The following is a 22,288-nucleotide window of genomic DNA, read 5'->3' as shown; positions in this document are numbered from 1 at the left end:
TAATGAACACATTGATTTGCACAAGATTTTACAGGGAATAGATAGATTTCCCCATCCCCCACATCCCACGCCCGACCCCACTCAGAAGTCTCTTACTGGTTAGATCAATTTCTTAACTTTTGTAATTGCATTATTTGTCTAAGCACAGCAGAAAGAATCAATAGTATGATGTGATATGACTCATTGCTTTTTTACCTTGAGTTGCTTCATACAGCACCACAGTTTAAGGATTTCACAATAGAGTTTAAATTCTCAAGCTGATTTTAACTAAATCCTCTGTGCTAATTTTTTTTCAACAGTATTTTACCACATACTGTAAAAGGGTTATTTAAACAATATTCACCATAATTGCCACTAGTAAATGATAACTAACTGCAGCTTGCAGATTCTACATACTGGTCTTCAGAAGATTATTGAAGTAATCTGTGTGCAATTTTGTGTTATGTTGTTAATAATAGTATGTACTGGACTTGTTTGAGTTTTCTCTTTAGTATTCAGAAACTGAGAGTTTAAGAAAACATTCAAAATGCTGAGGATACACATAAGTGAAATATTTAATGTCTGTCAGTATTCATAAAAGTTACATTGTTTACATAGGGTTCATTTCTATATAATAAAAATTTCATCTTAATGAAAAGATTTTCTGGCAAGTCTCGTATATGTTAATTGTTTAACATATGCTTTGGATATATAGCTAAATAGCAATATAGTTTAAAAAAAACTTTCTGCAAATAGTTCTTTGAACAATTACAAAACCTCATTACTAAAGAATTGGTTATCTTTACACTTGCTTGTTGGCTTGTTAAACTCATCTGTGATTTGGAATGGGCAAAGATCAACTCTTTCTTAGGACAGCCTTTTCTTAACAGTTCAACAAATTTGTTCATTGCATAGTGAAGATGTAAACGTCTCAGGGTTCCATAAATTATACCTTTGTATTCTAAAAAGTCATTGATGGTTTTGAATACTATACTGCATATGCTTTCCTATGCTGATTTTACTTTGTTAGTTTTGTTGTTGAGGCTGATGGAATTATTATTAATTTTGTTTTAGATATGTCAATTGTACACAACAAATGAAGAGAAGAAAATGAAAAAATTTAAACACCAAAGGAAATTGTTTTACACTTTGCAACAATATTGCCACCTCATTCTTTTGGTTTTCTATATACAACATGACGGAAATGTACTGTACTGCTTCTTTTCAAAAAATGAGTTTAAATTAATTTCAACAGTTAGCTATGTGTTTACATAAAGTTAACTATGTTTGCATCAAATAAAATGTTTATTAATGAAAGCTATTTATTATACAAGAAACATCAAAGAGAAAATTCATCATACAGAAATGTACACTATTGGTGACAGATGGAAAAGTGCATGCAGATTTCTTTGTTTTATTAAAAAAAAGAAGTCAGAAACAATCGTACTAAAATTACTGGGTTTTGATCCCTATGATCTTAAATGAGTGAAAAGTTTTTTCTCTGAATTTACAATATGCCATTTAACAGATATGACTAATACACATTAGCAAGCAGGTGGAATGAAAGCATTCGGATTTTATTTTACAAGTACTTGTGCTTGACAAATGTGATTTTTAATTTGTTTTTAAGAAGAATTGTCTTCAAATATGGGCTGGGTAGATTGCTGCCAGGTTGCTCTGGTTTTATACACAGTTTCTCTAAATTTGTTTTTAATACCACACAAATTGTTTAAGCCTTTTGTTCTGATAATTAAACACCATAAAATAACATATGTTTTGTTAACATTCAGGAAATGACATTTGAGTCTTTTATTTTATTTTTTAAATTTTTTTGGCTCAAAAAATTTTTAAATATATGATTATCATAACCTAATATTGTCTTTGTCTTCACTGCAGTGGATTTCCGATCAAACTTTTCCCCTTCTTTTAATACTTTAGGGAATTTTCAAACGTCGGGATGTTTGGCTGTAATGCCCCAAGATTTGTTCTCCCTGAAAGAAATCATAGTGACAATTTATTAAACTACAGAGCAACCTGGCTTTTAGGGGTCTGCAATTCTAGTTTGTGTTCAATATACCTAGCATTAAATCTTGATTCATTTCATCATAATTATTTGTTATATTTTTCATGCAATTACTGTAGCTGCTAGTTATCTGATTTTTAAAATCCTAAGATAAGGTTGCAATATCCAATCAGTGGGGCATTACTTTTCATGTGCAAAAAAAAAAGGGGGGGTTTAAAAATTAAAACCTAAGTTGCGCCATCAATGGTAAGTACATTTACTATGAAGAAAGTGAAAACCTAAAAAGAAATCACATTTATAAGATTGCGTTCCCATGTTTAACATCATTCATTCATTCATTCATTCATTCATTCATTCATTCATAGTAAAAATGCAGAGACACATAGATACAGGTAGACTTAAATTAAAAAGAAAATGATGGGAAATAAAACTCCTTGGATCCAAAATGATTTATTCACACAAATTTAATAGGATATATCACAATTGTTTGGTCCATAAATATTTAGGGGAAATAGTTTCTATACAATGCATTTATCAATAAACAAAGAAACATGGACAATTTTGCTAGACCACTTACTGTACTATAAACACGAAGCTCAATATATAAGATTATTGAATTTATCAACTATATCTGAAAGAGTGCACAACTGCTTTCTATGACATGTTTGTCCCCTCTAACAGGATACACCATAAAAAGAGTTTCAGAAATAAGAGGTAAAACAGTACAAAACTAGTGAGGTGTCAAAAGGGCTTAAAACAGTTAATTTAACAAACAACACATATATCCTGATTTTTCACAAACTTACTCCCAAGTTATATCATAAGGCACATAGTAGAACTGAGTTATAATTAGTCTACTTAATAAAGTAGATCTATAGTACCATATATTGTTCTGTCAAAGAACAAAATTTATAAGTATCAATATTTTTACCTGTAAAAGTGTATTAATAAAGATCTCAGCCTTACCAAGGTTGTTTGGTCTGGTTAGTGGTAAATGCCCATAAGGTAATAGAAATAGGAAAAGTCAAGATTTAAGCTCCGTAGAAGATGATAACCATACTTGCTAAATATATAATGGCAAACACACCTTTCTTCTATTACAGTGTTAACATCTCTTCCATCATCTTTTTTTTAAAAAATAAGCTACTTTTCTGTGCTAATTTTCTAAAAACCCTGAGCAAAAGTTACAATAATGCACTTTAATGTGGGCAGTGAACTGTCAATATGTAACCACACATTTATACAGCCAAAAAGGACACCTTTAAAATATATTAAATAGCCACTTTCACCACCAAAAGAGAGATTTGATGGGGTCTAAAAAGTGGATTCTATGTGCAAAGTTATTCTTAACAATCCACTAAAAGCAAGATGTAGATCTTGACTGGTTTTTTGTTTTTGTTTCTCAGACTTTCCACAATCTAATTGTTTTTAACTACAATAAAGGGGAACAAATGAACATTCACCACTGCCCAGACCATTCAGACTTTTAGCTTAATTCAAAGAAAGAAAAAAGAAAAAAAAAAGAAAAAGAAAAAGAAAAAAAATTGCTATTGTAAACTAGGAAATGTATTTAGATCAGCATCCACAAGGTCTTCTGAGTTTATCTGCCTCAAAGCTACCCACTGCCAATTCCAAATTTCATAAGAATTCTTCTAATGCATTTTTCTTTTATACAAAAGTTAAAAAACTAAAGTATATATTAGAAATATTAATGTACTAAAGATTTAAGTTCATGTATTAAACAAAGTGTCTGATACAATCTCATGAAACATCTAAAATAAATTCAAAATAGCATGAATAAAATGTACTAAAATCAGTTTCCTTAAACATCTTAATAAATTATATTTTGCTTATTTCCATCTTCCCTGAAAAAGTTTAATTCATCGAGAATTGCCTTAGTAATAAAGATCTGTATACATTTAGAATTTCATCCTACACTCACTAAAGTTAATGACAAATCTCCCATTGGCTTTACTGATGCAGGATCAGGGCCATATAGAGTGAATTGTTTTCTTTTCTTTTTTTTAATTAAAATCAGTGGCATTTATGGCAGAGTGGGAAAAAATGAAATTTTGCCTAGGCAATGCTAAAACTTAGATTGAATTATTCAGCCTTGTGGCCCAATCCTGCAAACAGTGATGCAACAGAGTAACCTTACTCATATGAGAAAACTCATTGAAATCAATGGGGCTTTTCATCTGAATAGTTCCTCTGGTGTATACTTTAGTGAGCCTCCTTACATGAGTAAAGTTACTCTGGAGCATAAGTGTTTGCAGGATTAAGGCCTTTGGTGTGCATAATTCAGAATTCACAGACCAAGGGCCTGATCTTGCAGTCCTTACCTACACACCAGTCCCATTGAGCTTAATCCTGCAAGTCCTCCATCCGTGCCTTACTCCCACTGGTGTCAATGGACATTCCACATGGATGAATGGCTTGCAGGGTTGAGATTATTGACCTGCATGGGAATTTTGGGTGCTCAATGAATACAGGGTCAAGCTCATAACTAATATTTATACAAACAAAAAAGAAAAGAAGAAAAAGAAGAAGAAGCATTGACACTTGGAATGCCGCTGTCTATTCCAATTCCTAATTTGATTTGTTTTGTAGGTGTGAAAAATACATAGTATGAAACTTAAACATGTATTATAAAAATAAAGTTAGACTTAGGACTCTGAAACTCCATAAATGCACATACAATCCTGGAGCAGCAAACTATTGGCTTTAAATGAACTGTTAGAGGCTTTCTCAGATTATCAGACTGGGAATATAATTTTCTTCTCCCTCTCTTCCCCCCCCAAGATTCTGGAAATAAGTAACATACAATTTTAAGAGGCACTTATTAGAATGATTCATAACTTTCCCTTCAATTGTCTGATGAATTAAAAAAAATCCAAATACAATTTATAGACAAAATATGTTCATTTATAATGGAGACATATTACTGCAAACTCATTTGCCAAGTGGCTGCAGATGCTACACACCAAGCTGTTTGTTTTCCCAAATATTTTGTGGGTTTGTTTAAAAAAAAATAAAGAGTCTTGTAAATAATAATAAAGAAGAATAAGAATAAAAAAAACTCAAATGTTAGAAAAGGTTCGTTAAGGTAGTTTGTGAGGGGCTCCCGGATTCGTGGCTGTCCAAGTTAGAGGTCACTGATGTCACTACAGTGATAGTGGGATTGGTCAGGTCTGTTAAAGTGGTCGCAGTGCCGGGTGGAGTGAGAGCGCCGCTGTCTGCTGAGGGCGGTGCCGGAAGTGACGTGCCATCAGCTTTATCGACACCCCCATTCTCCTGCCGCAAAAGGTTCCTTCTGAATTTGGCTCTTGCGTTTTGGAACCAAACCTGCAAACCAATCCCAATTGATTTCTTTACCGATGTTTGCTTTTTGTTTTTGTTTTTGCTTTTATGTATTTTTATGTTTGTTTTTGTTTGGCAAATCATCTAAGTAACTCTACATCTTTGTTTACTACTAGTTTGCATCGTTTCCGTCATACAAAGGCATCTGTACATTAGGTCCAGCACTGTGGGTGCTGATTAATGGAACATTGAAGCCCACGATGAGGATCTCCTAGAGCAGCCTTGCAGAAGTCTACTCACCCACTCATCCAAGGAGAGTAACTTTTCTGATGGGCAAGTAACATATCCTTGGGGGTGTTGTTCCATTACCTAGGTCATCGTGGTAAAGGATGGGTAAAGTAAAGATTTTGTGCTTGGGCTGGTAAACTTTTGTGACCATTTTTAAAGTCTGAAAACTTTAAAAGGGGAAATGACACCATCCCCTATAGCACTGGTTATTAATATGGGTTTCCTAGTCCTCTTCCCTATAAAGCTGTGGGTTCATTTAAAATGTTTTAGGTGACATGTAACATGGACAAGCAATTAATGCTAATAGATTCTCCTTTTGCCTCGATCACTGCCCTCTCTCCGCACACTGCACACAGCACTACATACCTCACTTTAATTTCACTGAGCTAGCACACAATGAGAGGGGATTTACAGTTATTTATTTTTTTAAACTGTGTTTTTGGGGGGGAGTATTTTAGGTAGGGGAGTGACTAACTGTTGACTTTACTATGGAAGCCCTTAGTGATAGACATGGAGAAAGGAAGCAATCTGGTCACTGGAGGATCGTATCAGCCAAAGCTTGCTTGCCATATCCCAGGGAAACCTAGACTTTGCCCAACCAAGGGCCACAATGACAACTTAGGGAGCCCAAAGGCTGCACCTCATTTGTGTAAAATGGAGCAGATTGCTTCTACCCGCTTAATGTAGAGGTCACCACATAGAGACTACAAGTCCCATGATGCATTGCTTCCCTCGCTGGGGCTTGTAGTCTCTGGAGATAGTTCCCTCATATCGAGGATGAGGGTGATCACAAACCACATTTCAGAATTCTGTGGGCTGAATTTGGGTGGTGAGCTATACACTGCCATGTAGTACTTTACCCATTAAGTTCTCTGCACACTCACTAGGGACACAGCAATATTATACTAAGAAGAAGAGATATACATATAACAGTCTAAATAAGGGAGATACTATTGTATTGGCAGGGGAAGGGGAGTTTTGTCAAGCCTGTGATGGTGGCTTCTTACCTGCAGAACTCTCTTGGTCAGGCCCGTTTTCTGGGCAAGCTGCTTGAGGTCCTTGGCATCTGGGTTGTGGTTGATAGCAAAGTAGGACTTCATGGTGCGAAGCTGGTGGTGTTTGAAGGAAGTGCGCATGCGCTTAGTCTTCTGGGATGGGGGGTAAGGCTGCTGGTCTCTGTCCAGGTGATCTGCCTCATTCTCATTACAACCTGATCAGTAAACAACATGACACAACAAGGAGTTGGTGGTGATCATGCATCATACCGTAGTAAATAAAACTAAGGCAAGTTTCCAGAATCACACGCTATTTTTGGAGAAGAAAGAGGGGATTGAGCTAATATGGTATCGGGATGGGCAGGAAGTGGTATTTAGATTAACAAATAAAGGTCAGGAGGAGGATGGCCTTTTCCTGTTCTTAACATTTATTATATCCCCCAGGCTCACTCCTGCTAAGGAAACAGTATATTGAGGGTAGATCTGCCAAGTTTCACTGCTTTGGCATTAATTTTCAGGTCCCTCTGGTGATGAAGGTTTTGTTATGTTTCCAAAGAGTCATTTAAAATTTCACTCATTGAAACTGCCCTAACTTGAGAGAAGAGTAAAGATCAAACCAACATTTTGAATCCTCCCAAATCACCACTAGGCAAAAAAAGAAGCATTAGGTGGGAAGGCTTGTTATGACAAGTATAAAGACTGAACTGTTTGTTCATAAAACCCAAAATAAATGCATTTGGATTCTGCCTAGAATTTTATATGAAAAGTGTTGGGGTTGGTGCCTGCAATGTTATCACAGCTAGATTGGCACCTACATAGACCATTCTGTGGAATGGCCAACTACCAGACCACAGAGCTAAAGATGTGCCTTGATTTGATGATGTGGAAAGTTGTTAAAGTGACTTTGAATGAGAAATATATTACAGATTACTGCCTCATGGGTGTGAGTTGCACACCGGGCCAGTAGTAGTGCTGGGTACCATGGTGTCACTGCCTATGCTTGGGACAGGAATGACACAAATACACAAAAAAAAAAAATAACAAAGTCATCCATGTTATACTTTTTGGCCTGAAAAATAATCTGATAACTTTCAGGATTATATTTTACAAAGCTAGCTCAATCACACAGAGGGCAAACCTGATTGTCACATAACAAAGAATATGAATTAAAAAAAATAATTTAAAAATTGTTAAGAATGTACCATGTAAATTAGCCCAGGCTTCATTAATTCTTCATTTGAATTTCCTTTAGTCTACTTCCCTACAGTTGGATTTATTAACTAGTCTTAGCCAACTCCCAGTCCCCCCCCCACCAATATTAAAAACACCGCTAGCACTTTGCATTGCATCAGTCACTAGAGCCTCTGAGACTTGCAGTGCTAGAAAGAGGTAAAACAACTTTCAACTACCCCAAAAATAAAAAGCTCAAGTCTTCTCAGAGCTTTGCTCCCTACTGAATTAAGAGGTAAGTCAACAGTTACATATGGTAGCTGCACAACACATAAACAAAGGATCAGGTGAATCCTCATCCAGGATGGAAGAGATTCTAGCTGCAATTATAGTCATATCTGTATTTTCAAATAAAATAAACTGACAGCTCTGAAACCATCTGGAAGTGGAAATTACCTTGGAAGTAACTTAGGATCAGGTTTCCAATATTTTTCTCTTGCTGAATAACACTTTATTCCACATGCAGTCCTACTGCCTTCAATGGGACTGTTTGAGCAGTAAAATACTATTCATGGTGAACAAGTATATCAAAATTTGGCCCTAAGAAGTTATTTTAGCCAATTGCAGGCCATTCTTTATTAAAGCATTGAAGTTATGCAGCAACAATTCCAGTTTATCTGACTGTCTAGCCTAGCTAGCCTTTTACAGCAAATTTGTCACCATGGTTTCTGAGCATTTATTTATTTATCATGGCTTGGCTTTTCCAAGGTGCCTAAGTCAATGGAACACGGGCTCATAACTACCTCAGGTGCCTTTGACAATCCCAATTTATATAATAATTACACCAGTCTGTTCTCTAAGTGGCTGAAATAGCATTGTGTGGCTTAAAATGCTACATTATTGCCTGAAAAACTAGTCTACAGCTCAAATTCAGGCAATACATTACTGCATGTTTCTTTGCACCATCTTTTTTTTTAGTGGCCAGCACAATACACTTCCCATTGTCAAGATCTCACCAAATACACTTTGCATAGTTATTACATTTACACACCATAAGAGATCGAGTTCTTGAGCAATAGCTGTGCAAAACATTGCTCTAGGGAAAGAAAAATTGCCTTCATTTTGAGATAACTTACACTGTTCAGATTTGATGACCTTTCTGTCCCTTGGACAATTGTTCAACACAGTTGCTCTCAAATTAGAAATTATTTCTAACATATAGTAGCTAATATGGATCAAATATGTTATTTATAGGGTACTTATCACTGTAGTATCTGAGCCCCTCACAAATATTAATGGTGTTAGCATCATAACTCTCTGAAGTATTGTTAGGTCTCCAGTTTGTAGCTGAAGAACAGAGAAACAAAGAGATTAAGTGATTCATCCAAGGTCACAAAAGAGGACTGTGTCAGAGCCAAGAACAAAACCCAGTTCTCCTAGAGCCTACTCCAGTGCCTAGCCACAATACTATCCTGCCTCTTTATGTGTGTGTGAATATATAAAATATATACACATACATACACACATAATCTAAGCAAGATTCATATAATCTTGTTTGAGAATAAACTTTTTCTCCATTGTGTGATCAAATTGTTTGCTGAATCAGGGCTAGCAACACATTTAATTCATTTTTTTAGACGTTTGGGTTGTTTCCATAATGTCCTTCAGCTTGCAGTATGAATAGGACGATATATGTGTTTTGATTAAGAAAGCATCTTGATTTATTGGAAAGGTAAGTTTTTGCCCCTCTTCAGATTCTTTTACATCGTCAATTACAATCTAGCTTTGACACAACAAATGGATTCCTTTGCCTAGCTGCAGAGTGCAGTCCGAAACTTGATAAGTTTTAGCACAAATACGTTATGGAAATGTTTAAATTATGTTCTAGTGTTCAGAGATGTTTTCACAGTGAATTATAGCTAAGAGACAAAACAATCACTGAGCACTAGTGTCCAGGTTCAGGAACCCATCAGGGTGTAAAATTGCAGTTAAACAGGTCTAAAGACAAACATTTTGCCTTTAGTAATGATCAGGCTTCTGATAAACATAGTTCTTTAACGAGTTTTCAGCCTTTACCTGAGAAATATGCCTGCCTACAGATGCCACTAGGGGTCACTAACACATTCATTTAGCAGTTCAAACATGGAGTTTGAAAAGTAGAACAGACTTGGAATTGCAATATTTTAGAGGTGGAAAAACTTACTGGCTTTCTTTTGTACAGAATTCAATGAAATACCACCAAAGGGAAAACACCTTTTTGCTGCCCTGACACATACAATTGAAAGTGATATTTGGTGAGGTCTTTTAAAACCAAATCCATCGTGCCTGACAAAAGACTTTCACTTCTTCCTTTCTATCCTGTTGTGTTGAATTAGATTAGAGAATCAGTACCTAGGTTTCCAGCTAAACCGTTAATTACATATGCAAAAGGACAGCACATGTTGTGGCTAGTATCTGAGAGAAAGATACCCTAGAATACTGCCTTTTAGACTCTTCCCTGCTTTGGGAAAGTATAAGTGTTTAAACACCCGATCTGTGTCTCACTTTTCCGATTGCTCTAAATTCACGCTTTGAATCCTGTATGTTTATTTCTATTTAGATTCGTTACCCTTTGGAGACAATTACATAAAAGAATAGTTCTCAGTCCTGAAGCCAAAGGCGAACGAGGAAAAATGTATTTTTTTAAATGGCTACCTACTACAGAGGGTTTTTTTCCTTTCAAATAATAGTTATATCTATTTCATGTCATTCTAAAACCATCAGAGATTCTGTGGCTTTCTTGGGTGTTAAATTGGTCAATGGGTTGGAATTATCAGCGCTAGACCGTCTTTAGTTTAGTTGTAAAATGTACTTTCTCCAGACCACGTGCCAGCACTGGGTATTCATAGTCTCCCCCTTTCCTCTCCTCACCCCCCCCCCCAATTGATATGCTAAAGCTACAAAAATTATATTGGCTGATCTTGCATGAGTCGAAAGAAGCCGGTCAGAAGTAGCTTCGTTTTACTCGGACATTTTCCCATGTAAACTCTGCGTTCCCGTTTGGGTGAGCTACATTTTGTCTCCTAGTCCTAGATGAGGCTTTTTAACCTCCTTTGCAGAGGGTGACCCCGCTAACTATCTGGGGGCAAGAGGGAGAAAGAAAGAAAAGACTTTTTAGCCTAACATACAAACGCAAACACCACATTTGCCTTTAAAAATGCGTTTCACTGCGCCCCACATTAGCGTTCAAAGGGTTTTTCGCTGTAGCCAATTTTTTTCGCCTTTCGCCAGGCTTGTGAGCCTAATTATCACAGTGGATTACTTCTAAATGTTTGGTTTCTCGGGGTCTGGGGGAGCTCGGACACTTGATGTGAATAAGGAATAACATGGATCCAAAACTGAATTCCTGGCTCTCAATCCACCGTTAGAAGCGAGTGACTGGGCTACAGGTTCCCCTTCCGTCATACCCTTTAGGGAATTGATTAGGGACTGCTCAGTGGCCAGGGATTCCAATGTCATCTTCAATTAACAAAGAACAATTAATGCACTGATTGCCCTGGCTCCAAGGTCCACGCATCAGAGGAGCTGAAATAACCTCGCACAGCCAAGCAGTTCCACACTGAAGCCCTCTTCACAAACAGCCCCAAAGAGAAATGCCCGTCCGGGGAGGACTGGGGTTTGTGCTGGTGGGAGGAAGGGAGGAGAAAGGGAGGAATCTTTGTGTCTCGGTGGCAATGGGTTGAACTTGGGGACGGAATTCCAGGCCGGAGTTGGTGCGTTTGTATGGAGCGCAGAGCAGTTTCTTCAAACTGAAATAGACAGGTTCCCTTTTCTGTGCACTCCTCCGCGGTGACCGCTTCAGAGCACTTTGCTTCATTGAACCAAGTTGTGAGTCCTCGAGCACCCCACGTTACAGGACATGGACACACCATCTATAGGCACCTTTCCCAGCCAAACTGCAGATCACCGCCTAGAATTCCGTCCCCCAGCTTAACTGGGAGTTAAAAGTCTTGCTGCCTACACAGGAAAACACAAAGCTGCTCACTGTAACACCCCCACCCCCACCATACACCTTTCTTTCCGTGTTACTGGGCGATTCATGAATACATCGAAACTCAGTAAAAACATTCGTTTGGGATCGGTCATTCTTAAATTCGGTTAATTCGTTCGTCTTCAGGTTATTGAAACTCCGTGTGACTTGCCTGGAACTATTTAATTCGGCCCCGTGGCGCTTTCTGGTGCGGAAATAGTTCTGATGTTTGGATGACAAAGGTACTAACGTGAAAAGCGTTTCAAATAATAACGCGGTTTCAGCTCAGCTGGTGTCCCTTCCTTTCATTGGGAACGGAGCAGATACGCTACTTGTTATTGCCCCGCTGCAGGAAGCTGCTGGCGGAGGAGAGGGTAAAAAAAAAAAGTACCAGCAAAATAGGAAAATATTCAGCCTGAGTATCTACGGATTCACATGCAGGCCTGCGGGCCTGCGGAAATCAGACATGTTTCCTCCAGATTTATTTTCTGTTGATCAGTTTAGATGACCCTGAATTGGGGTCCGAGTGGTGGAGGGTTTGATTTTGAGACAATCAAAGCAGCCACATCTCCCGCATTCCTACAGAAACATAGGGCTGGGTTTGGGGTTGGGAGTGGGGGTGTTGTCTTCGCCCTGGGAAGTGACTGTCTGGGTATTTGACATTAATAGAGGAAGACAGCTTTTTAGAAGGGCTTCTGTTCGCTTTCCTGCAACTGCTCCAACCCTCAGAGGACTGTTTGTTTGATTTTCCAATGGTTAAGCAAGATTTGGCCTGGCTGAGTTACAGACGCACTGCCTGGCTGGGGAGGGGAGGGGAGGGGCGTCTGAGAAGGCCCCTTTCTGTGGAGTGAAAGGTTCAGGGCGCTGTTCTCACCTGAGTTGTAACTGACGATGTCCACTCCTAGAGCTGGGCTTTTTCTCTTCCTGGGCCTCCCTTTCTGGACTGTGCCAGTGCCATTGAAGTAAGGCAGTGCCAGCCCTCCGCTCTTGGCAGCCAGCTCAGTATAGCTCAACTGAGGCGGGTATTCGCCTTGCAAAAGGGTCTCGAAATGGGCCCTGCAGTAAACCAGGTTGTCCTTCATGCCAAAGTGATCGCCTGTGGTCAGAGTCTTGTTGCAGGTGGTGCAGGTGAAGCAGCTCAAGTGATAAACCGACTCCCTGGCTCTCATGACCATTTCGGAGGCTGAGATCCCAAGGTGGCAGCGGGCACATCTCTGCACGGAGAACCTTCTGAAGGAAACAGAAAAGTGGGCATCAACCAGGAAGGTGCTAGGTACTGCCCAGCCCCCGGGGGCTGCCCAGCTCCCCTGACTTGAATCACGCACCTCCCACCCTAGTTTCTGCTCCTGACCTGAGAGCCTAAAAATATTGCTCCCCAAATCTTGCAGCTGGACCCGTTTCTACCCAACCCTCAGAGAACGGCCTTTACATAGGCCTCTCCTGAAGCCTCCGCCCTGGCTAATGTAAACTATTTGGGCTTGTTAGAAACTCTGTGTATGAGAAAACCAGAATGGGCCAGAAATAGTCCACTTTAATTTTCTCAGGAAACTGATCTTTCTGCCTGGATTTTTTTATTTTTTTATTTTATTTTACAACATCTCGACTAGCGTTAATGAAGATAAATAAGCAGCATTGGGAGAAAACTTGTTCTCGCTTCCCTTTCGTTCCTTAAATCGTAAACCAGATTGAGAGGTTGGGAGGGAGAGAGAACGGGGCACCCGGGGGAAAAAAAACAGAAAATCAAAACAAATCAAACAAGCCACGAAACTGCGCTCTGCTGGAATTCTGCCTGTCTAGAGCCACTGACCAAGAATTAAAAATCTAGTCGTGAGCTGCAAGGAGTTGATTTGATTTAGCAGAAAGGATGGTTTGTTGTATTAATAAGAGCTGTCTCTGCTATTCTTTACGGCGTCTCTCCAAACCGGAGCTTTGCCATTACCTAGCCAGTTCAGGAGGGTGACCCCTGCTCTTGGGAAACGGGAAATAAATATACACGCTACAGCGAGAGGGAAACTTTTGTTTGAAATTTAGGCAGCGATTAACAGCACCTAGACCAGTGGGAAACTGTCTCCTGTTGTTGTTTATATCGTAACATGCTTTAACTTTGTCTCTTGAAAATGTCCATCAGTATTTTACATGTGCGAGATTTACAAAGGGGGCACATTTGATACAATTACCCTAAAGCCACGTGTATATAAACTAGAAGTCTTTGCCTATAAGAAGCTACCCCGAGCTGGAGATGAGCGGTTTGGCCGCTGCTGTTCTGGGAAGGGATGTGCATTTGAACCGGTAGGGACTGAGTGCTGTACCTGTAATAATCCTCCTTGCAGTAAATACTGCCGTCCTTGGCAAAGCAGGTGAGTTCTGACTCCAAAGCCAGTTTACATTCACAGCATTTGAGACACCTGAGGTGCCATTGTTTGTCAACAGCCAGCAGGTAATATCTGTCTGAGATCTTCCCTCCACAACCAGCACACAAAGCAGGCTTCTCGGGGCTCATTGGGGGCATGTTCTGCAAAACAACCACACAAAAGTGGATGAGAAAGCGAATCAAGACAAGCGGGCGGGGTGATGCTTGGACTGGGATTGCCGCAAGAACCAAAGGCGGAGCTCACAGAAAAAAACCAGCTGTTTGGAACCGACCTGGCTGCATTTGCTCTGGCCTTTGAGGGGGCCAGGCCATCTTCCCTAGGTAAGTATTTACTAGGACACGACTTGGCTGTTTAACCCATTACATCTTCTCTAATGATGTAACTTCATTTCTGTACCTGTAGCCCGGTGATTAGGCCTCACTAGGAAACGAGAACTGATTGTTTTCTAGTCCTGGGGAAGTTACAGAGTTGGATGTATCTTCCCCGTTAGCTTTAAAATTGCACCTTTTGGTGCTAGGAAATCCAGGCTAGCGAGTATTTTACAAGTAGGAAAATATCTCCTTGCTGCCCTGGAAATTTGCATCAGTGGAGACACTCCCAATTCGAATTCCTGTTAAATTTGAATACAGCTTAAACTATTTAAAACCCCTCCTCTAAATGCAAATAGGCCACTTAAAGCAGAAATGAAGGGAAAATAATCCATGAAGAATTAATTGAGAACAATCAAACTGTTGGAGAGTGATCCTAATGAAAAGAATGCACAGGGAAGGTTTCCCCCTTAAAATTATTAACTTTTCCTTTCATTAATAAACTTTTTCAAGTTTCTGTTGGCCTGTTTTCCATAAGAAATCGCAGTAATAAGAAACGGAGATGGAGGGATAGTGTACATACCAGAATAACCCCCCAAACGTGAACTTAAAATAGTTGGGTTTTGTTTTGTTTTATGAAAAGTGAAAAATTCATCTGTTTTTATCACCGAATTCTTTTTAGCTGCAAATGCAAACGCAATTCAATATTTTCCCTTTTTTGTAACAACTGGGGGAATGAGTTGAATTAACATTATAAAACCCTCAGGAGTTTATTTAACAGGGGAAGGGGGGGGACCCAATAGCTCGGTAAAGCAGTTCCCCAGACGATTACTTTGTGTTCTAGTGCTCAACGGAAGTTCTACAAGTAGGAGAAAGGCAGAAGCTCGCTTTGCAGAAGATATTCCATGAAGCTAGGGGACCATTTCTCCAGACGTGGGGTGCTAAGGTTTCAACTCGTTTGCAAAGAAAAGAGATATTATTTCCAGACAATGTATCGTAAGAAATAACATTCAGCGGGGCTGCTCCCTTTTCAGACATTAAAGCTATATTTTTACTTTAAACACTGCCCCTCGCCCCGAAGAAAACAAACTATTTTGCAGCGAAGATTTCTACAATCCAGTTTGGAAAGTGCCAGGCCTGCTAAGAGTAAAATGCACCTTTTCAAAACCCGGCCTGTAGCCCCTTGATAAACGAGAAAGCAGGGCCCCCACTGCAAACTATGCAGGAGTCAGAGGTCTGCTTCGCTGTAATGAATTAAAACGTGTCCCTCTTATGAAACTTAAAATATTTTCCCTCATATGACTCAGTTGAGCGCGCGCGCACACACACACATAGACACACACACACAAATATTAGACGAATGCATGGCTCAGCCTCCCAGCATAACAGACTCCATTAGAGAGCGATTGGTGTTTAACGTGAGCCTCAGAAATGTTTCTAAACTTAAGGGGCTTAAGGGAATGGGGGAGGGAGGAAAGCAGAGTCTCTCTCTTCCCCCAGGCTGTGTGTATCAGGGTGCAGGCTCGTATCTTGCAGTGATTCCCTTTAAAGGGGTGCTCGCTTCTTTCTTACCGTTTCCCGGCCGTTCATCTGTCCGCCTTTGGCCAGGCGGGACTCGGTCTTGGATCTCCTCTCCATCTCCTCCATGATTCCTTGGATGTGGCCTCCGGAGATCCCGTGGAAAAGCATGGCTGGGGGACGGAAAGGACAAGTATTTTCTTCTGCTCTGCACCCCACTATTTCCATATACAGACCCCAGAGTCTTTAGATCATCCAAAATGTCTACACCAAGGCGCACGGCGCAGGCAGAGGGAGATTGCAAAAGTGGCTTCTCTTTGCACAAGCACCGAGGGCTTCCTGAAGATGTGCAGAAAACAAACAAGGGGGAGAAGAAAAATAATGTAGTAAGAATAACAAAAACAAGACAAAAAAACCAAGCAGGAGAATCTGTTACTGCGCTGGAGAGCGGGGGCTCCTAACTGAAGAGACTTGGAACTAGGGGCAACCAAATCGGCCGGGAAAGGAAATAGTTTTGAACACAAAGAAAGCAAAAAGAAGTGCTATTTTCAGCAGTCCCTGGTTGCTTTAAAGTTCCCAGTGCCTGTAGGTTGGATTTGGGACTGCTGCTTTCCGGAGCTCTGTCCAATTTGTTAAGAGACTAAAGCCAGCCCATTTTTGATAATTTAGTAGGAGGAGTTCTCTCCCTAGAGCTGCCACTGATTTTTATTCAGACAACAAAGACCTGTCATCCTCCTCTCAACCCCCCGGTGATGGGCAAGCAGTGACAAACATGCCAGTTGGGGATGGTGGGTGGGGTGGGATCTATACCCCCACCCCACTCCAAACACACACACACACAGTCCCGGAAAACGGGGGTTACAGGCACAAGGGAAACTCAGAGCATCCTGTGCAGGACTGGTGAGCTGAGAAGTGCGACTGGACTGTTTTGGTGGGTCTCTCCCATCTCGCCTCCCCCGCCCCCCAACTTTGCCCATAGAAGTGCAGGATCTTGCAGTGTTTATTGTCTCACTTGGTGGTGCTGAATGGCCAAGGCCGCCTATAGACCCCAGATTCACCCCCATTTGGGCCCTTTGGTGGTGGCAGGAAAATGAGAACACCTTTGTGGGCGTAGGTGGAGGTTACTATCATGGGGAGCGACTGGACCTTGCCAGCAGTGTAATTAACCAAATAGCATTAAGCAACCTCCCCCGTCCCCCAGTTATTGTGTCCACGGAAATGATGCTGGATAATTAGCCCCGCTCGTGTCCGGTGGATCCAGGCTTCCACGTGGAAGACGTAACCGCAGACTCAGGGCAGAGATTGCACGCTGGGGATAGCGCCAGGCACCTTGCTCCTGCCCGGCCGCAGGGTGATCAGTAACCCCCCAGCATCCCTCCCAGGTGAAGTTTAAACTTCCAGCCGTGTTAACGTCCAGCCGGGCGCAGACCCCCGTCCTTCGCCCTCAGCCTCACAGTGCAAGCAAACCCCAGCCGCAGCCCCACCTTGTCCCGTGAGCTGGGGAGGGGGGTTATGGGGCAGGGAGGAAGCCCCCCCCCGCGGAACCATTCCCCAGCTGCAGCGCTGCGCCGCGCACTACAACCCCCGGGGAGAAGCGAGGATTTCAGCTGGCTGCGCCGGTGCCAGCGAGAGCTGTGTGCAGGGCTGGGTGGGACAGTCAGTCTGGGCCAGCTCTCGGTTCTCCACACTTACTTTTCACACCATTCTCCGCCTTGCCTTTCTCTGCAACAGCTGCAGGCTGTTTCCTGACACCTCAGTCCCCGCTGCAGGATCTTCCTGGCGGCGGTTCTGCTCCCCTGGCTCCCTTAGTGGCCTTCCGCCCTAAACTCCAGCATGACTCGTGAAAACACCCCCTCCAGCCCCCATTTCCTTTCGAACAGGGACTCCCGGAGTCTCCGCCCCCGCCCATGTAACCCCCAAATCCTCCCTTCTCTTTCGCCCCAAGTAGCTGAAATGAATGTTATTTGCAGATTGAGTGTTGCTACATTCCTCCCGGTGCCAGAATACAGCTCATAAAACACAATTTCACACAAAGATGGAGCCAATCAAGTGAAATAAGCCGGTATTTTTTTCTCTGTTGGCACACTAGACCCTGGACAGCAGGGCTGCTATTTACTGTAAGTAATGTAATTAGCCCTTTTGGATGGAAATCAATTTTTTTGTTGCTTTTTTTTATTAGGAGAGTAATTCCTATAACACGATATGGCAGACACAAAAGGGTCAGGGATTCTCCTTAAAAATGGGTAGGTCCTCTCACAAATCGCAGTTTCCTGAAAAGCAGTCAACGCCTTGAAAAAAAAGGGGGGGGTGGGGATGTTCAGAGGGGTAGGTTCTCCTTGGAGAAAACAAGTCAATTAGCACAACAAGCCACAAGAAAAAGGTAAACAAGGCGATTCAATCCGGGCGGCGGGTGTTGTTTGCAGTGGAATTTCGAAACTTTAAATGTATTTATTTATTTATTGCCGAGCTGCCCAAACCAGGCCAGAAAATGAAAAAGTTGCCTCTTCACCCGCTTTCCCCCCCCCCCAAGAAAAAACAGTTGGGGGGGTATACAAGCCAAGATTGCACAGCAAGTGTGGGTAGATGAAGCTTAAGGAAAGGAATCCAGAAGCAACGGCTTTGCTGCCTAATGATAACGATTGTAATGGAAGAGAAAGGGGCTAATGGCTTAAAGGAAGAGGAAGAACTCTACTCTCCACAGAGAAGAGATTTAAACCGTTTACAGAAAGTGTGTGTGGATACATGCACACACCTATTCGAGAGATTACGTGTGTGCGCGCATATATATATGGTGTGTGGTGTATTGTAGATTACGGAGCTATTTTGGAAATGATTAAAAATCTATTCTAAACAGATGGATGATATAAATATCCCCGTTATCATTATAAATCTAGTGAATTCCTCTTTGCCTAACGTGATTTTTGGTCCCCTTCCAAATATTCCCGTTGCAGCGGTAACAAACCATGCCCTAACTAGCTAGCTTCCCAGTGTTTTCGGGTTTATGAGAACGATCAGGATTGCCCCGCAAGGCCCTGTTTTCCAGAGAGGAAATCTCTTGCGTTTGGAATAGATACGTGCTCAAAGTGTCCCAGGACTCAGCGTGGAGGGGACCCTAATCCGATGTGTGTTTGTTTCTCTCCTCAGCCGGGACCGCTCGAGCCCTGTCCTATGTGTGGCTGTTCCCTGCCCGTCTGACTGAAGCTGAGACCGAGCAAACTCATCGCCTGTGCCCGGAGCCTAGAGAGGTGTGGTTTGGTGCGAGCGCACCTCTGGGATCGCAAGGAAAATAAAGGCTAGTCTCCGTGCTCGGAGACAGTACAATGAGCTGCAGGTTTTCCTCCACCAGGTCATTCATCCGAAAGTGGCTTCTTCTTGCCCTCTCTCCTTGCCAGCCCGCCCCAGCGGAAGCGGGGTTTAAAATACCAGCTCCCGGGCGCTTTCAGGCAAAGTGCTCTTGAAAAGTTGAAGCGCTCTCTCCCCCTTTCCTCCCCATTTTGTCTGCTAATGGCTTTTTGCTGGGTTCAATGAAAAACGTGCAGGTGCAGGGGAAAAGCTTCCGAGCCAGCAAGGGCGTTTGAGAGAGAGAGAGACCAACTAAACAAAAATCATTTGTTACATTTCTATCACTATGTTAGCTCAATGGCGCTATTAGGAATAATTGGGCAGATCCCATAACAAAACTCAGAAGTGACTAAACCCCTTACAATCGGGCGCACTTAATTAATTAGAGCCCTTTCTTTCTGCTCCATCAGCTACGGTGAAGGATACACTAGCTGCTGCTGCTGCTCCAGCAAAGAAGGCCAGGGGTTTCTTAAGCTTTTTCTCGTTAACATCCTAATGTTGAGAGACCACTCCTGACCTAGAGCGACACTAAAAGTTTGTTGCTAGCATCAAACGTGACTTCTTCATTTCCAAAAGGCCCGTAGTAGACCAAGGTAAATCTGTTTCAATATTCTTAAGATTTCATTTCTCGTTGTACATTGTAACTCTGCTGTTCTCGGGCAGGTTGGTGGGCGACAGACAGCTGGCTCCTGGTGGAGTTTTGCTGGTTTGGTTGGGTGGGAGAGAGAATTCATCATTTAAAACCAATCCGATAGGAAATGTCAAACGATTCTCCTCTGGGAATCGATTTATACCAGTGCCCCACTGATTCTGAATTTGGTTTCTCATTTCACACGGCCCCACCAACCCCATTCTCTCTATCAATGGCATTTTAGGAAGGATACAATGATGCTGAGTAATATGTTCAGATCGTGCTATGCGATTTCAGATTTTCCTAAAGACAGAGACAGGGTGCGGCTCGGACTCCCGGACTAAAGGGGTGAGATGGATGCTCTTGTTTTTGAGATCATCCCAGCAGGTAAAATGTTGCCCTGTCTCTGTATCGCGACACCGAACGCTTTGCAGTGGTCACAAAACGCGCCTCCGCTTTAGCGCTTCCATGGAACCTTCCCTGCGACGGCTGAAACCACTTCCAGCTTTGCAATTAGCATGCGCCCAGGGCAGATTTCATGCGTGCGAATGCGATCATTTGGATCCGTTTTGCTATCGAGACCGTATTATTTTTGCCACGGGCTACTGCCTCAAGCCTGTTAAAGCGTGAACGGATTTTGTGTCTAGTTCTGAGGATTTAGGACAAGGTCTACATACAAATTAATAACTGACAGATAATAATTAGAAGAAGGGGGAGGGTATTCAAGCAGGCGGGTTCTTTAAGCAGAGGAGGTTTTGCCTTAGTCTACCTTAAATCAAGCGTTTGCTTATTTGGGGAGAATGGCACCGTGGCAATGCCAGAGGGTGTGTCGGGCTGCTTAGTGCGACTCTGACGAGCCGGATCAAGGGTCCGACAGCTGACCACAGACACAAAACCCAGCAACCTGCAAACCGCCTCTTTCACGTGCCCGAACTGTTCCGCAATTTCCAATTTAATTGATTCCGGAAAATTAAATAAATTAACAAACAACCCCCTCGAAGCAGCAGCACCCTTGATCCTGGTGCCTTCGAGTGCGGTGGCTACAGTGAAATCTATTTTCAAACCCTAATGCTGTTTTCTGCTCTAGAAGGTAGTGATGGGATAAATGCTTTTAACGATCAATTTAATCACCCCACAAAATCCGCGGCTAATACAAGCACTTTAGACACAAAGGAGGAAAATCTGAACGTTGTTACATCCCTTCTGCAGTGGCCTCAGATGTAGCTGCTTTCAGCATGGACATGAATTGCATCTCAAGGAAACGATGTGGTCGTGTAAATAGCCGCTTCGGTGTCAGAAATAGACTCTCCTCTGCCAGCACCACCTTTTTTCTATCAGATGAAGTCTGCTCGAATTCCCGTAAAGATTCTGCGGGCAACTTTCGAATGATACAGAAATGGAGAAAGCTGGTGCATTACAATCTCCGAGAGTCACAAAACCAGCCTCTCTTCCGCGGGCTAAGGCTGTACGGTGGCTTAGCTACAGAACAATTGGAGGAAAAAACCCAGCCAGAGCACAGTGCTTGTGTTTCCCAGTAACCTGGAAATGTGTACGTATTGATTGGCTTGAGGAGAGGTTATTTTAATTACAAATAATGCGGCGCAATAATGCCAAACACATAGCCAAATGGGGAGTAACCGCAAACACATAATCACACATCCAAAAGAGAGAGGCAGAACAAGATTATAGTCTAGCACCGAACTGTGTTGAGCAGCTCAGAACTGTTAGCTTGTTAATTGTTTTCTATGGACCTTGTATTTGCACCCTGGTTGTGATCAGAACAAGGACGCACGAAGCTTCCCAGGGAACTGGTCATATTTTAGTGTATTTGGTAAAGAAGCTTCCAAAAAAAAAAAAAAACTCACCCCAAAACAACCTCCCCCCTCCCAGCCTCTCTTTTATTAAGAAGAATGGCTCAATCTTCGAAGGCTGATATTTCTAGATTAAAACACACTCGCATGCACCAAATGTCGCCTGCGAATACACCTGGGGAAAAGACCATTCTGTGCGGCTCACAGAAAAAAAAAATAGCAAGCAAATGACATCCGTGAGGTCTAAATAGCTGTATTCTTAGCAAAGACTCAGGCAGGATCTTACCTTAAGACCTTAGCAGCTTCCCCCAGAATTGTTCCCTTCTTAATGAGTGAGGAATGGGTTTTGGAAGGAGACGAGACGTAATGATCTAGCCAGTAGATGGAGGTTGTCCCTTGTTTCTAGCAGAGAATCCCTGTGTTAATTAAAATCAACAAGCTGCTTGGTGGAAAGATATTTTTCCTCTCCCTGCCCCACGCCACAGCCTCTACCACAGAATTGACGTGAATTTCTAACCTCTGACCTCTTACCAACAGACACT

General features: G+C 41.9%; 1 protein-coding gene across 7 annotated transcripts; it reads right to left on the bottom strand.

Moving 5' to 3' along the window:
* Positions 1-536: 536 nt before the first annotated feature.
* On the bottom strand, positions 537-22,288 carry LHX9 (LIM homeobox 9). Of its 7 annotated transcripts, none has more exons than XM_034779602.1 (6): positions 22,033-22,288; positions 16,017-16,135; positions 14,074-14,276; positions 12,639-12,994; positions 6,598-6,800; positions 2,449-5,347 (listed from the first exon to the last, which is right to left on the bottom strand). In XM_034779602.1, the coding sequence occupies exons 2-6, from the start codon at positions 16,131-16,133 to the stop codon at positions 5,090-5,092; spliced, it is 1,137 nt and encodes a 378-aa protein (XP_034635493.1). In that variant the 5' UTR covers positions 16,134-16,135; positions 22,033-22,288; the 3' UTR covers positions 2,449-5,089. The 7 variants fall into 7 exon arrangements, with proteins under 7 accessions (XP_034635496.1, XP_034635495.1, XP_034635493.1 ...); XM_034779599.1 differs by having other exon boundaries at positions 16,017-16,301; positions 22,033-22,287; XM_034779603.1 differs by lacking the exon at positions 22,033-22,288 and adding an exon at positions 17,655-17,839.

Source organism: Trachemys scripta, chromosome 8 (assembly GCF_013100865.1).
Source record: "Trachemys scripta elegans isolate TJP31775 chromosome 8, CAS_Tse_1.0, whole genome shotgun sequence".
In the NCBI taxonomy this organism is placed as follows: Eukaryota; Metazoa; Chordata; order Testudines; family Emydidae; genus Trachemys; species Trachemys scripta.
The sequence above is the reverse complement of the archived record's forward strand: the minus strand, read 5'-3'. Positions and strand labels throughout refer to the sequence as shown.